This window comes from Peromyscus eremicus, chromosome 5, assembly GCF_949786415.1.
Source record: "Peromyscus eremicus chromosome 5, PerEre_H2_v1, whole genome shotgun sequence".
NCBI classification, from domain to species: Eukaryota; Metazoa; Chordata; class Mammalia; order Rodentia; family Cricetidae; genus Peromyscus; species Peromyscus eremicus.
The window spans coordinates 34,782,010-34,798,202 of record NC_081420.1 but is presented as its reverse complement, the minus strand read 5'-3'; the positions used below and the strand labels follow the sequence as shown (position 1 = coordinate 34,798,202).

General features: G+C 37.0%; 1 protein-coding gene across 1 annotated transcript; it reads left to right on the top strand.

The window, feature by feature from the left end:
- The first annotated feature begins 4,921 nt into the window (after positions 1-4,921).
- On the top strand, positions 4,922-13,407 carry LOC131910836 (prolactin-4A1-like). The gene is made up of 5 exons (XM_059262718.1): positions 4,922-5,024; positions 8,862-9,034; positions 10,467-10,571; positions 11,692-11,871; positions 13,187-13,407. Exons 1-5 carry the CDS (start codon positions 4,922-4,924, stop codon positions 13,373-13,375), a joined length of 750 nt encoding a protein of 249 aa, XP_059118701.1. The 3' UTR covers positions 13,376-13,407.
- Positions 13,408-16,193: the final 2,786 nt, after the last annotated feature.

The window sequence follows — 16,193 nt, the reverse complement described above, 5'->3', positions numbered from 1 at the left end:
TCCTCTCAATCTCACACAGGACTGAGTAGTAAAACACAACATCCACAAAGGCTATGGCAAAATCACCACCTAGATAAGTGATATATTCAACCACACATCAAAGTCCAAAAAGATTAAGATTCCTGAAGCTGCACAAAGTCTTTTTTGATTGTTGCAAGCAAGAGCACAGTAAAACCACCCAACTGGGCCAGTCCATGAGGAGAAAGAAAAGTTTATTGGGGAACAAACTGCCAGTATCTCTCTGAGAATAGAGGACAGCGATTTGACAGGACAGTCAGCAGGGTAGAGGTCTTTGAGTTGACACAGGCTGTTCAGATTAATCAGGAATTAAATGCCTTGCCTAAGGTAGAGTCCTTCCCTTTAGGACATTGTCACCAGTAACTGTCATTTTAGGGACCCTCTTGAATCTTACAATTACAATGGCATAAAAGCAGATATCAATAAACTAAACGTAAGAAAACGACAGAGAGTCATGGGTAAATTAAATAGAATAGTTCTAAGAGAACCACAGGTAATAAAGGAAGAAAGGTAGAAAAATTAAAAGTAGAAAAAGCTAAGTAAAATATATTACATCCAAATAAGAGACCCCTAAATCAATACTGTGAAGGAAATTTGTAGCACTAAATCAAAGTGAGGAAAATGTGAAATCAATCATAATATTTAATAAACATGAAGAGAAAATTTGAAAAAAGAAGAAAAGGAAGGACATGATAAATATAGTTGTGAAACACTTTCTGCTCTTTCATAGGACCGAAGTGTAGATCCCAGCAACCATGTTGGGCAGTTCACAACTGCCTTTAATTGCAGCTCCGGGGGAATCTGATGTCCTCTTTTTCCTCCTTGGGCACCTTCACACATGTGGTAAACAGACAGACCACAGACAAAAATTTAAAAAAAAATGAATCTTAGTTAAAAAAAATAAAAAGACTAATCAGATCAAAACAGTCACAAACCACAAACTACCATGACTTGAATGTGAAATATCCCTACAGGCTCCTATGTCTGAACACTTGTTTCCCAGCTGGTCAGGAAAGAACCTTTAAAACACATTTGAAACTCTACATTTCAATTACTACTGACTGAGATAAAAAACAGTTTTGCAGAGTAAAAGGTAAAATTCAAAAAGAAATCAAACATAATATATCCACTAATGCCACAAATATAAGTCAAAGCAATCATCCTAAAAATGCTCACATATATATGAGACACAAAAAGACAATTATTTCCTCACATAGTAAGTTAAAGTCTATAAACACAAAATGACCACAAGTACATGAGACAGTTATTTACAGGAATTCTAGGAGCTGGTTTGAGGCTTCCTCCTTGCTGTGCTTGTAATAGCACATCTTGATGGCTATGGCCACCAAACTTAGTGCAGGGAATGTGTGTTAGATCAGTACTGCATGCTGCTTCATGGAAATTTCTATCTCAGATTTTAGATACACCTCTTAAATATGTAAAGTAAAAATTTCCCAGTGGAGTAGACCACATAGCATCTACAATATGGCTCAAGAGTTGCAACACCAGAAGTGTGATGTAGTTTAAGATGTAGGTGCAGGATGATTAATCATGATTTACATCTGTGAGATGAGGTACTGTGAGGTGAATACTTCCAAGGCAGGAATAGGTCTATTTTCCTTCTGCTTTTCCTATGAGACTGCTGTACATCATGGGATGGCATTTCCTGAAACCTATTTCAGAAGCTAGTCACCTAGTGCTGCTCAAGTCTCGGGTAGCCAAGCCTCTAACAGTGTTGTTGCTTCAGCTATCAGATAATCAGCCCCAAGTAAGCCAATTATTATGGGGAACTGAGATGTGGTTGCCTCTGCCCTGTATTACACATGTACTTTTTGTGGGATGTAAGATTCTGACCTACTCCATGCCTGGCAAATTCCTTTGTTGCCAGGACCACTCACTCATATGGTACATGGAGAGTGGAAGACATGTGTCTTTCTTTACATTATACTTCAGCCTCCCAAACCCTGCATGCCTGAATTGTAGATCTCTGCATCATATCCAGTCATGGTAGTCTGGGATGGTTTCCATTTGCTGTAAATAAAAGTTTCTTTCCTGAGAGTGGTACTACGCTTATCTGTGGATGTAAGAGAATGATTTAGGATGGAGTTAGGAATGATGCTCAACTAGCAAAGTATTGGTGGTACATTCCTTTTTAGTGTCCATGCCCTCACCAGCCCCAGTAAGCTGGCTAGGTTTTCAGTACCTATTGGTGAAATTATTAAGGCCACTCCATGTAGTTAAAAGGGAGATTTATTTAGTGGGTGACTTACAAATGAAGGGATAGGTAGGTCGTGGGGTCTGGGGAAGGTGTATTGCAGTCCAGCGGTGTTCTCTGGAGCTCTGCTTGGTCAACTTCCACCGTCCAGGGTCCCGGAACAGCGAGAGCACTGGCACATCCAGATCTCAGGTTTCCAGGCGCCTCCCTTGGCCCTGCCTTGTAGGCGTGACAGTTGCCGAAGCCTCAATGGGGGTTGGAACTTCAGATCAAAGTTGGAATGGCTACCCACTACATCTCCCCCTTTTTGTCTAAATAAGAAGGTTCTAACCTAATACAAGACTATATACAAAGGAATGGTTATCAAATATTGTCCAGGAATAATGAGGGATAATGACCTAGATAAGATGGAACTACAACCAATGCGAACAATATCAAGCAAGAAACACATACTAAAATCCAGAGAAGTATAGAGCATAGGTAAATGGCATGTTACAAAGATCATTCCAAAAGGTGTCCTATCCTAAAGAACCTGAATCTAATACTTAATATGTTCTATCTAAGATAAAATATATATACTAAGTTGTAACTGTAACTGCTAGTCTTCAATCCAATCAAAGACCTGAGAAGGAATATAATGGTACCTGAGAAATGGTAATGGGAAGCTGAAGTGGGCGGAGCCTCAATGGGGGTTGGAACTTCCAGATCAAAGCTGGAATGGCTACCCACTACAAGTACCAGTCATGACTTCCTTCCTATTGAATGGGCCTTATGTCCAATTAGACATCTGTTGGTTGGTACCAACATGTGAGGACTGCTTAGTGCATCTTTATGCACATCTTGGCATATTAGTCATTGTCCTGGTTGACAGGTACTGCACCTGGGTAGGACTGTCTAATTGCTTCCCTTCCTTGGTACCTTACATAGTATTTCCTGGTATCATGAGTCTAGATTACAGAAGACTTTCGTGTAATATCCAACTCAAATTATCTCAGGCTTGTGTCCTAACTACACAATGTCTTCAGCAGTAGGGGCCAATCCTCTACTCCCAGAGAGGCAACCAAGGGTTACACCAATAGTCTCTATTGTTTTGAGAGTCACTTGGATCACCCTTACCAACCATTTGCAAGGATGTTTCTCATGCCTGATACTGGAGTTTTGTTAGTCTATAGTTACTGTGGGGATCATGGTCAGCTCAAATTACTTAACTTCATTTAAGACACACACACACACACACACACACACACACACACACAAGCACACTAATATCTATTGTGTGTAATTTTAGGTAAATATAAAACAATATTATTTCTTGAGACTTTATCAAACAACCTTGGTGTTATTTGACCCCTTCCCTGTCTGTATTGACCTCCCTCCCTCCTTCTCGTTTGGAGCCCCTTCTCTGTTTTTCCATTTTCTACTTCATTCACATTACTTGTATCCTGCTGCTTCCCTCTACAGTCACCGTCCTCCCTGCCCATGGCTATGGTCCCTTTATACTTCCCTGTTTTCTGTGATTATTCCATGTTTGTATATTCATGTGTGAGATTTAGAGCTAAGAACCTCAGATGTCTTTGGTAGTTTGGTTTAACTCACTCAACATAATCTTTTCTAGGTCCATCCAATTACCAGCAAATTTCATTTTTTTTCTTTAGAGCTTAATAATATTCCGTTGTGGAATATTATCCCATCACATTTTTATTACCCAGTCATCTGATGGAGGATATTTAGTTTGTTTTCATTTATCTGGCTACTGTGAAGAGGATGGCAACAAAGATGCCCGAGTAAGTATCTGTGAAGGAGGATGTTGAGTCCTTTAAGCACATGCCAAGTAGTGATAGAGATGGGTCATATGATAGACTTCTTTTAGTTTCTCCATGATTGTAGTAAATTCCAGAGTGATTTTATCAATTTGCATTCCCTCACCAGTGTGGACACATGACCATTTACAATAACATCAAAAACAGCAATATATCTTGGAATAACCCTAGCCAAAGAGATAAATGACCTCTACAATGAACAATTCAAATGTCTGAGGACAGAAAATGAGAAAGATAACAGAAAAATGTAAGGGCATCCCATGTTTATAATTCGCAGAATTAATACTGTGAAAATGACCATTCTATCAAAAGTAATCTACACATTCATTGCAATTCCAATCAAAATACCAACAATCTTCAAAGAAAAAGACCAAATCATCCAAAAGTTCATACAGAAAAATCAAGGACCTAGAATAGCCAAAGAAATTCTGAGCAATAATAACAATGCTAGAGAAATTACCATTCCAGAGTTCAAGATACCTTATATACCATAGTAATACAAACAATATGATATGGCACAAAACAGATATGTCGACCAATGAAAGAAGAAGACCTAAACATGAATACTCATAAATTCAGCCATCTGATATTTGACAAAGAGGCAAAAAAAAAAACAAACAACAAACAACTGGAGATAAAGAGGCAAAGACAAAGAGGCAAAAACAAACTGTTTAAAATAACATCTTCAACAAATGGTGCTGGGGAAACTGGATGTTACATGCAAAAGAGTAAAATTAGGCCTCTAACACCTGCCAAAAGTATTAACTCCAAATGAATCAACAATCTCAATTTGAAACAGTGAAACTGACAGAAGAAAATAGGCAGTACCCTTCAAGATATGGGTAGAGGGAAGAACTTGCTGAGTAGGATGTCGTTTGCCCATCCTATTGGAATTAAGGAATTAAAGGAAACAATTGACAACTGGGACTTCATAGAACTAAAAAGCTTCTGTTCCACTAAGAAACAATCAAGTAAGTGAATAAAAGAACCCATGGAATGGGAATGAATCTTAGCAAGCTATACTTCTGACAGAGAATTAACATCCAGAATATACAAAGGACTCAAAAAGCAGAGTCAAGGAAACAAGTGACCCTCTTAAAAGTTGGACTAGGGAACTAAACAGAGAATTCTCAATAAAAAAAATAAAAATGAGTAAGAAATAATTCAAAAGTATTCATAATTCTTAGCAAAAATGCAAATTAAAACAACTTTGTGATTTTTATCTCACCTAAATCAGAATGGTTAGTTCTTTGGAAGTATGTATAATATGTTCCTCATAGCAGGCAACATGCAGTAGCTGGTCACATTGCATTCACAGTAAGCAAGTGTAAGGGGCATGGTAAGAATTGATCAAATAAGAGAAGAAATTCAGTAATTTTCCAGCTCCAGGTTTAGTATCTGATGCTATTGATAAAATCATTGGGCTCTAAGAGTTTAGGGAATTCTTCCTGTCCAACTCGGCTGCTTGCAACACACATAGCCTCTCTCTTAAACCAGATCCACTCCGTACCCTACCTTTTCCCAGCGGTCCTGTTATCTCCACTATCGTGGAGTCTCCATTGAAACTTGGGTGTACTTTCGCAGCTTCACACAATGGTCTTTCAGGACATTCTTCTTTGATGGACACCTAGGTTCTATCACTTTACTATTATGAAAACCTGATTTGGTGAACACTGATGGTTCAAGTATGTCTACAATGTTTTCATTTGGAGTCTTTTCTGTACACCCCATGGTGGGGTCATTTGTAGGTCTAATTTAGTTTCTTGGAAGAAATTCAATCTGATTTCCACAGTGGCTAGAATAGTTTGCTTTCCCATCAATAGCATGTAAGGGTTACATTTTATCCAAATTTCCGACTAACATGCAAACTGTTGTTTTGGGTGAAAGCTGGAACCAAATGAACATTAATTCATAATCCTGAAATACATGGGGGATAGTTAGCCATGGTGCACAGAGGAGGATACAGAACTTTAAAGGGACACAGATTTTAAACTTGTCCTAGGAGTAGAAATTATAAAAACCACATATGGTATCCAGTGCACATTATCTCCATATAAAGAAATTGTGCTGTGGTAGGTGTGTGGTGGAGATGCATGATGCATTCCAGGGGTAGAAAATATTGCTTAAAGGCTTAAAGGAGTGACTATAAGTCTAGTATACATATTTGGGGGATATTAGATCTGGTGTGGGTAGGCATTCAGCCCTATGCCCCAGATAAGTACCAACAATAGGGAGCCTGTGGCCAGAGGGTCTCCCTGGAGCAAACAGTTGAGCTAGGCAAGTGTGAAAAATTCTTGTTAACTCAATGACTAGGATAAGCAGTTAGAGTTGCTCCACTTCCTTCCTGGTTCCATGGCCCCGTGGGAATGCCACAGGATGAGGAGCAAATTGCCTAGTGAGGAATGAGAGTGCATTATTGAAAGCTAAGTAACACAGTATCCCTCACCCACAGTGCTGTAACCAGGATGCTCTTGGGAGGAAACAACTGCAACAAACTTCGAAATCTTTTGGGGCTTGCTAATTTGTTTGGTATCATCTTTCCTTAGACGTTGAATATGATTATCAGTTTGCGTTTGTTTGAAACAAGCAGCAGTGTTCCTTCAGAGGTTGTCTTCATGCTCTGAAAAACATTGCATTATATAATATTAACATCCAGTAGCAAATAGATATGGAAATTGAATTAGAAGAACAGCAAAGATAGCAGACATGGTAGGAAAAATATTCCCACAAGGCATAAGCTTATTGAAAAATCCCAGTTGAAAGTGATTGATGTCCTATGCATTGTCAAATAGAGAGGTCCCTATGGCCCATTACACTACACAGGCTGTTGTCATTGATGCTGGATCATGCCAAAACTAGACGGTCAGATTATTACTGCAGATACCACATGACTATGGAGAAAAAGGGGAGACTAAGCTGGATATCCCATAATGCTGTCTGAATTTCATGATATCAGACAGCACTCGGCTTGCTACTGGGATCAAGAACATCAAAGGACCTAATGAACCATTTGTTAACATACTTCATACAAGATGTTATATGAAGAGTCAACTACATTCTGATTGTATTTAAATCCAGGTCTACAGAAGGAACTAATGTTTAGTGCAGCCACTGTGATGGCTAAAAATCTAACAGTGATGTCCTAGATTCCAATAAGGAATCTTGAATAGTTGTTTCACTGAAAGGATATGATGTGCCCATGAAATTATCTCATAAATGTGTTTTTACAACCATATATTACTTCCAATTTCAGCCTAGGGTATAGTATTTATAGTATTCCATTGATACTGGCAAAACCTTTTAAAGGTTAACTGTTGAAAATAAGTTAGTCTTGTCCGATGTTTGAATTCTAGAAAACTGATGAAATACATATATAATACCACCAAGGTTCTGAGAAAATTACAGAGGTGGCATAATTGTATAAGAATCTAAAAAAAAGGCCAAGAATTGAGGCATAGTATTCTTTTTGTGTTGACCTTTAATATAATTTCTTCTTCAGTCATGGCTAAGAAATAAGCAAAGGAATGCACATATAACCAGGTCTATGGCCATGTTCATGAGGCCGTTAAAATTCCCTGAGGGAGTAGAGTCACAGGAATCTCACTTGGGATTCTGGATACCCTTCCTCCAATTCCCTTGCAGTATGTGGCCTGAAGGTGATATGATAGAGTATATAGGAGGTGGAAAGTTAACTGAAGGGAAGCCTCCTCCTTGGGTATCCACGCTGCAGTGAGACATTTCAGAGATGCAACTGTCTTTGCCTCAGCAATGCTTTGCCTGTAAGTATAGTTTTTACTCATGTTCCTCGAGATAAGATTAAGAAGTGCATTATTTTACCAAGCTGAGTTTAAATGGCCTATGCTACTAATGTCATTTGATGCCCTATTTGTCTTGAGTTAGAAAATAGGAGTGTTTCTGATACCAAGTGTGTGGAAACTAAGAATGTTTCTGTACAAATTCCATGCAAAGTGCAGTTACGAATCAAGGTATGATTAAAAATTCAAAATTGAAGAAATGGAGATGTTTGCTAGAATGAGAACATAATCTATAGGTAACAATCTTTCTGGGGTCACCTCCATGTGTTGCTAAATATGAATGACTCTAAAGAAATTTTCAGTGCAGGAGACTGATGTTGACAAGCATAACACATGTGCATACCACACATCTCTGACAATCTCATCCTGCCAAAATACCATTTCAAAAGAAAAACATGCAGGGATTAAGTATTTGACTCTATAGTCTTCATAACATTTTCAAGAATTAGTAATGATGATAAGATATATTTTACAAAAACTTATATAAAGAATATTTATGCGCATGTTTTATAGAGAGATATATGTTGTACATAAAATAAATTTGGGAAATTATTATGAATTTAGAAATTTTGACATAAATGACATAAATTATTTGATGATGCCTCGTTTTTAGTTAAAATTTTGAAAATTAACTTGTATGCTATACAATTTTAGGCATATCTAGTTTTTTCAGCATTTCTGCTTAGGGATTTTACCATGCATGAATCTTTACCAATTCCCTGTTTTTATATTGGACATTTCCAACTACAGTTATCAAAGGTTTTGTGGACATTAGGATCTTGAACTCATATTTTGTATCTGAAATCTCTCAAGTTAATGTGACTAAAGCAGATAGACTTAAATTTCATACATACATACCTGTTCGTCCTTTTGAAAGTGCAAAGTATTAATATGTTACAACTATGTCTCAGTCAATATAATTCAAGGCAAATTGATGATGGCTCTTGATAGCCTCATAGGAAGAAACCTCAAAGTGGTCTTCTTTGTTAACAGGGACACTGTTCTTGCTGCTGATGCTCATAGTCCGGAGGGAGAACATGACCTCTGCTATGAAGGTTAAAATGTTGAATGTCTCCTACCACTCACCCTTTGGGGAAATGTTGGATCAGGCAATCAAGTCATCCCAGTATATGAATCGCCGAATTTCAGAACTGTCCACTCACTTTGTAAGTATCATGGTTGGTTTCTGAAGACTTTACAGGGTGTTTTTCATGCCAATAAAGCTCAAATGAGAAAAGTATCATGGGCCAGTTTCAACGTAATATTCCTTCATAGGGGAAACTTTAAACTGCTGAAATGTGGCATAGAGCATCATAGTTTGATGAAATGTCAAATGTTTGCTAAGAATACAATGACTTTTTCTCAATATTTTAACTTTACCTTACTCTTGTAACACAAAGACACAAAGCTCAGGAGTGTAAGACTGAGGAAATACTTTGGTTTTCTATTCCTTTGTATAGGAGACATGTGTCCTTTGATGTCCTCTGTTTAGGACACTATAAATATCCAATAAAGGAGAACTGCTTCACAATGGATTCAGGGGATTGAATAGAATTAAAGAGACTGAAATAAATGATGAAGAAGAAAAATAATCAAGTTACTTCAGAAATCCCCAAATGCTAAGAGCTATCATAAAATTAATTACAAGACTTGAGCTTAAGACGGTGGATCTAGTTTAGAACTGAAAGCAGATCCTCTACTCATGGTGAAGTAAATTTGAAGACAAAAAACAAAACAAAACAAACAAAAAAAGTCTATTTTAGAATAGTTAATGAGGCAACAGTAGATGAGGACTTTAGTGTATCAATTAGCATGTAAGAATGTGGCTGAAGGCCTATAATATATATTCCTACATTATACTCACTACCTTTTCTATCACTCAATATCTATACTATCCCAGCAATCTTTTGGAATTATCACAAATTTTCTTAGTAGTATTTTTTGATGATAATGTGTCAAATAAGTATACCAAAGTAAATGTAATAATTAAATAATGGCATATTAGTCAATGTCTTTATGATTAATATTTTTCTATTTTAACTGGCTTATCACCTATGATTTCCTAGTATATTATATTTGGTAGCTTAGAATTCACTTTGCCACAACACAACTGTACTGAGAATTTATGACCATCTTGGTATAGGACAGCTGTGCAGATACAGGGAGATTTGAAAGAGAAGTTCTACTGGTATGATGACTAGTTAAGGAACATCAGTTTGGATCAAAATGTAATAAACAAGTTGATGAATAAAAATATTTAAGAATTTTTGCAGTGGCACAAATATTACCATATGATAACACTTATTTTTATAGTTTTTAGATTTTAGTATCTGCTTGCCACATAGTAACTTTTAGAAAAAAACGAGAATAGTGAGGAGGGAAAGAGATTGAGAGATTAGAAAACCAGATAAATCAAAAATGAGATTGCAATTAAAATGGAAATAAGTCAATTGAAAATTACTTGTCTAACTCCTTATTTTTATTTTTAGGATTATTAAATTTTAAAATCAGACGGCTATCAAATGCATCAATGCCCAAGTCATTGATTCATTTACTCAACTTAGAAATGATAACTAATTGAACTTTTCATCATTTCAGAATAGATTTTATGCCAGCGGTCGGGGGTTTAACAACAAGATCACTAGATGCCACACTTCTTCCCTCTCTAGGCCAGAAAACAAGGAGCAAGCCCAAAATACTGAAGTGAGTTCTCAGCCTTGGTTTGTTACTGAAACAACTGAAGACTGCAGTGCACTGGCTTTGCCATGCACTTATATTACCTGTATTATATTATAGTATAATAGTATATGGCAATCAACTTGCAGAAAAAAATAAAAATTAGATAAGGAATGGGAAATCAAAGAACAATCCTATTGAAAAACATTATGGAAAATCATTGCTAAGTGATATTATAGCAGATCTATACACTATCTATTCGGAAAAGCCATTTTACTAGTGCCTTGCCCCTGATCTTGTTCTTACTGTTCTGTAGTAAGTGTGAGCCAACTCTGAGATAATGGTTCAACATGTACAGATGTATATGTAAATGAAGCACTAATAGAGCTGTGCTCATCATGTGTTACACTAAGTCCTCTGTTGGAAGAATTTAACATTACTGAACACTATACCATCTATTCTTGACATTTCTGTCTTCCCAGGATCTACTTCTATTTCTTTATATAACTGCCCATTCCTCTCTGACCTCTCTACCTTTACCTATGACATAACTGGAAGCCTGGAAGTCACTTGAAGAAAAGAGTCCTGTAAAATGCAATATGATGTTCCTCAAAATAAAACTAGCCATTCTTGTAATGAGGACTTTATATGCAATGCTTGCTCTAACTTATAATGGTTATTATCTCTGACTTCTGATTCCCTTCCATGAAGCAACTTAAGTGATTTACAACGAACATTATCACATATCTAAAATTTACCCACGGATATATTCCACCTTCCTTGTTTTTCTTAATGTTACCAGCATTTTATATGTCTATATTCCTATTTATTACTTATAAAATAATTAATAATATAATAATAGAAAGTAAAAAGGAAGTCTAGGAAGAAATTACAATAATTAAGAGTTACTACTTAGCTAGAAATACTCTTCTGATATTTCTGATTTAACCTTATCAAAATTCAATAGCATGAGGACAATGGCTACAGTTTAAACTTATAAAATCGGTACGAACAAAAGAATGTTCTAAATATGTGTATGAATGACCAAAGGAGGGCCCATTTCAGCTACTTGTGCAAAAACTGCCTGTATCTTTACTCTGTTGCATTTCCTTTATTCTAATGTGATTGTTCAATTATGGTTGCTTAGTCGGAAGTCCTACTGAAGTTGGCACACAGTCTATTGCAATCCTGGGTCAACCCTCTGCACCATCTGTGGGTTGAAATGGGTGACAAGCTGGGATACACTCCCCCTTACCTCACAAAAGCCTTGGAGATTAAGGCTATAAACAGAAATCTCCTTGGGGCCATGAAGAAGATCATCAGCAATGTGAGTAGCTTCCTAAAGTTCTTTGTCTTTTTTCACGCATGAACAGGGTAACCTGCGAAATGACAAATGAATTTTGAAACACTTCCCTTTGCAGCAAAGAAATCGAGGTATCCAATTAAGTCAATATCCTCACTACTACTACTCATAACCCCAACCTTCTCAAAGTCACTTTACTCAGCACCCCACATCTCAAGGATCTCAGAAGAAAACAGCTGTTCCTCACAATTATTTGGAAAATACCTTTCTGGACCAAGAGACAAATGTGTAACTATCTCAGCAGTTCTTATTACAGTCAATGCTCAGCTAACTATATCTTAAGGCACTAATTCCTTACTGTGCCTAAGGATTTGTACACATACACTATATGAGGTATTTATTTAGTAGAAAGGAAGAAAAGGATGATAGTGTAGTATCTGAATCCATAAAACACAAAAGCAGTAGTTGGGGATAATTCTGAAGAAATATAAAAAGTTCAGTAATTGACAGGATTTGTGCTAGCCGCTCCATGTTCCCTGATATCAAATTCCTAGCTGCCCATGTGTCTGCCCCTTGTTGTGTGAGACTTTTCCTGGAGAGACAAGACAAGCAGGTCTACTCACGCCAGAAAGGGAACACATGACAGACCAAAGTAACAGCTACACTGATGTCCAATTTGGTGAAACAATTAGTTTTTGCTGGAGTTCTAACAGGTAGAGAGTGACTTGCAAGAAGAGAATGGGTGACCCAAAAACAGCTGCATCACAGAAAAGTCCTACCCCAACCCCCAACACAGGTGACAATCATGAAAGCTGGAACTGTAGAGCTCTCTGCACAACTTGCAAGAAGCTCAACAGATCTGAGAGATCTTCTCCCTCTAATTCAGCAGGCAAGCATCTACACAGCTAGTAGTTGTTTACTGAGTCTGTAAAGCTGGGAGGAGCCTTGAGAATCTTCCAACATTCTAGTCTCCCAGACATAAAATTTGGTTGTTTTGTTTTGTTTTGTTTTGTTTTGTTTGTTTGTTTGTTTGTTTTTAATATTTTGAAGCTGCCCCTCTGTCTTGGGTGTATTTTTCATTTGGGAACCAATTATACAACATCATGGAAAAAACAAACTTCAGTGGATATCAATTTCATGCCACAAAATACATCAATCTGCCCCACTTCTAGTTTTAAATGGCTGACATATTTTAAGTCCTCTGTTCCACATAAATGAAAATCCATGGGTTTGATTGTTACAATATTAACTTCCCACAAAATTGAATTTAACATGTAGAAGAAATAGGATCCCAAACTCTCATCTATAATTAATCCTTAACTATTATTTTGGTGTTTAGGCTAATTTTGCACTTGAAGAAAAGGTGGACGCCCCTGCCTGGTCTGAATTGGCATCTTTGAAGTCAACCAATAGAAACACTAGATATTTTGCCTTTTATAACCTGTTTCACTGCTTGGGAAGAGACTCAAATGATGTGGAAATGTATCTGAAGCTCTTGAAGTGCCGAATGGTCCAAAGCAACTGCTAACAGCACATCCTTTCCTTCTGCCTCGGTGACAGTTCTTGATGATGCACTCATGTGAAGCTTCTTTTACATACTTACATGTTGAACCTGTGCTTGAGTGTAATTGGTCTGTTCTACAAAAATAAAAATTAAAAAGTCTAAACAAAGTTCCTAATGATACCTTTTGTTGATTTAATACAAAGTCTACTAAAAACATTAATGAATTCTTATTAAAAAATGTCACAGATACCAGAAGTTATGCTGGCAAATAATATACTTCACAACATAACCTTAGAATCACAAAATTTTCCATGAGTGAAGTTGTTAAAATCAAAGAATGATATTGCTATCAATCAGTCCATCTATATCTCACAAACATGGAGATCTTGACTTATGAAAGACAGACATTCTCTATCCCCTGACATTTTGTGGAATATCCACAGACAATAGTATTACAGTGCCACCCCTAAGCACTGTGACTTTTTCAAAAAGTCTGAAACATGAGGCTATAAACATGGAGTGTCCCTGGGTTTCATTACAACTGTCTTTAACCATGATCCTCTGAATTCTCATCTTTTCTGACCACTGTAGATATAAAACATGTGCTCTAGTCACTCTTGGTCAAAAGAGGGTTCTTAGGAGTAATTTCAATATTATCTCATCTAATATATTCCTGTCATTCTCTGGTGGTTCAAGTAAAGAGTTAGAAAGGCAAACATGATCAGTTCCTACAATGTTTCTTCTCCTTACTTCTTCCAGATTTCCTCTTTTTCTTTTATTGCCTTAGATTCTCTCTAGCTCAGATCATCAAAATGGTATGGTTGTCAGGTTGTTTTAGGGCATATACCATGGGTTTTACAGAGATTTCTAGACAATGGGAACTAGCCCAGTCAAAATTTTCATATACATTACATTAGATTAATAAGTAAAAATGGGAAGTTATTGATAAGACGCTCTTAGAATACTAACCATGGTGAAACCCTGAGTCTATTATAACTTTTAAGTTCTAATAACAAATATCCTCTGTTCTCCATCCATATCCCCTTACTATTCTTTTTTATTTCATGAAAATGTTCATTACATTAGAAGTATGCTTTACTTTTATCTATTGAATGGCTATAATCCAGAAACAAGTAGAACTCAGAAACTCTGGAGGTCAGAATTTAAAAGAAAAATGTCTACCAGATTTAAAAAAAAAAAAGACTTCCCATAGTTAAAGTTGTCCACCCAAATTGGTCTCATGCTTCATTGTCAGGGTTGTTTGGTTTGAACCCAGTTCTTGCCAATAACATTAATGATCACAGTCTTTCAGAGTATAGCATAACATGCCCCAAATTAATCTGTCAATCTTTCTCTTACCTTTTGGATACAAGCAAAATATCAACTCACCCTGATATATTCTAACCTTCTTCCTTTAAACAGCAGGAAAGTACAATGAAATTCAAAGTTTATACATAAGACATTTTCTGTTAAGAGCGTCAAATGCTACTCTGCTTCACAAGCAGATTTCTTACACAAATTCATGCATATTTCTAACACAGAGCATGGTATTTAAAGGGAGGATTTGGTAGTGAACAACACTTTCAATTTTATGAAGTCTGTTCATTCAAAGTACAAATTTAAAAATTCAGGTGTAATTGGAGGGGTCAGTGGTTAAAGCCCTCTACCATATAGTGACATTTAACTGAATTCTGTAGTTTCTGGACAAAACGGTGGAGAGACACAGATAGTGGGGAAGAGTTAATAAGGAACAGTATAAAAGATACTTAATACAATAACTGCTCTTTAATTAATTTACTTCCTATTTCTCTGATAAAATACCCTGACAAGAGCACCTAAAGGAAAAAGGGGATGTATTTTGGACTTCAGGTAGAGGATGATAGAGTCCATAATGGCAGAGAAGGAGAGCATGACAGTAGAACCATAAACTCCTGATTTCATGTTCATCCACACACAGAGCAAAGAGAGGAAGATAAGGAAGAGGAGCCAGTCTATCAAAGCTCAAAATCTGCCTCCATCAAGGCTTTATCTCTCCCAATGGTTCTATAACATTTCCAAACATTGACACTAACTGGGGACCAAGGTTTCAAATACATGGGGACATTTCCCATTCAAATCTCCATAACTACCTTTTCTATCAGAAAAGTCAATAAAAATATCATCAAACATGATTAATTTACAAGAAAGTGTAATCAGAGTCTTTTCTCTGTCCTGCTCCATCATGCAGCCATTTTCAAGTAATCACTCAGAAGATTATATTAATTATAAATGCTTGGTCAATGGCTTGGGCTTATTACTAGCTAGCTCTTACATTTAAAATTAATCCATAATTCTTTTTTTGTTTGTTTGTTTTTTCGAGACAGGGTTTCTCTGTGTAGCTTTGCGCCTTTCCTGGAACTCGCTTTGGAGACTAGGCTGGCCTCAAACTCACAGAGATCTCCTGCCTTTGCCTCCCAAGTGCTGGGATTAAAGGTGTGTGCCACCACCGCCAGCAGAAGTTGTATTTTTTTTTTTCGAGACAGAGTTTCTCTGTGTAGCTTTGGAGCCTGTCCTGAAACTCACTCTGTAGCCCAGGCTGGCCTCGAACTCACAGAGATTCGCCTGCCTCTGCCTCCCGAGTGCTGGAATTAAAGGCATGCGCCACCACCACCTGGCTTAACCCATAATTCTTATGTACATTTAGCCACATGGCTTGTACCTCATTTTCTATACATCTTGCTTCCTCCACAGCTGGCTGGAGTCCACCCTTCCTCATCTTTGTCTTCAGTTTGATTGTACCACTCAACCTTATAATGCCTTGCCATTGGCTAAACAGCTTTATTTATTAACCAATGAAAGCAAC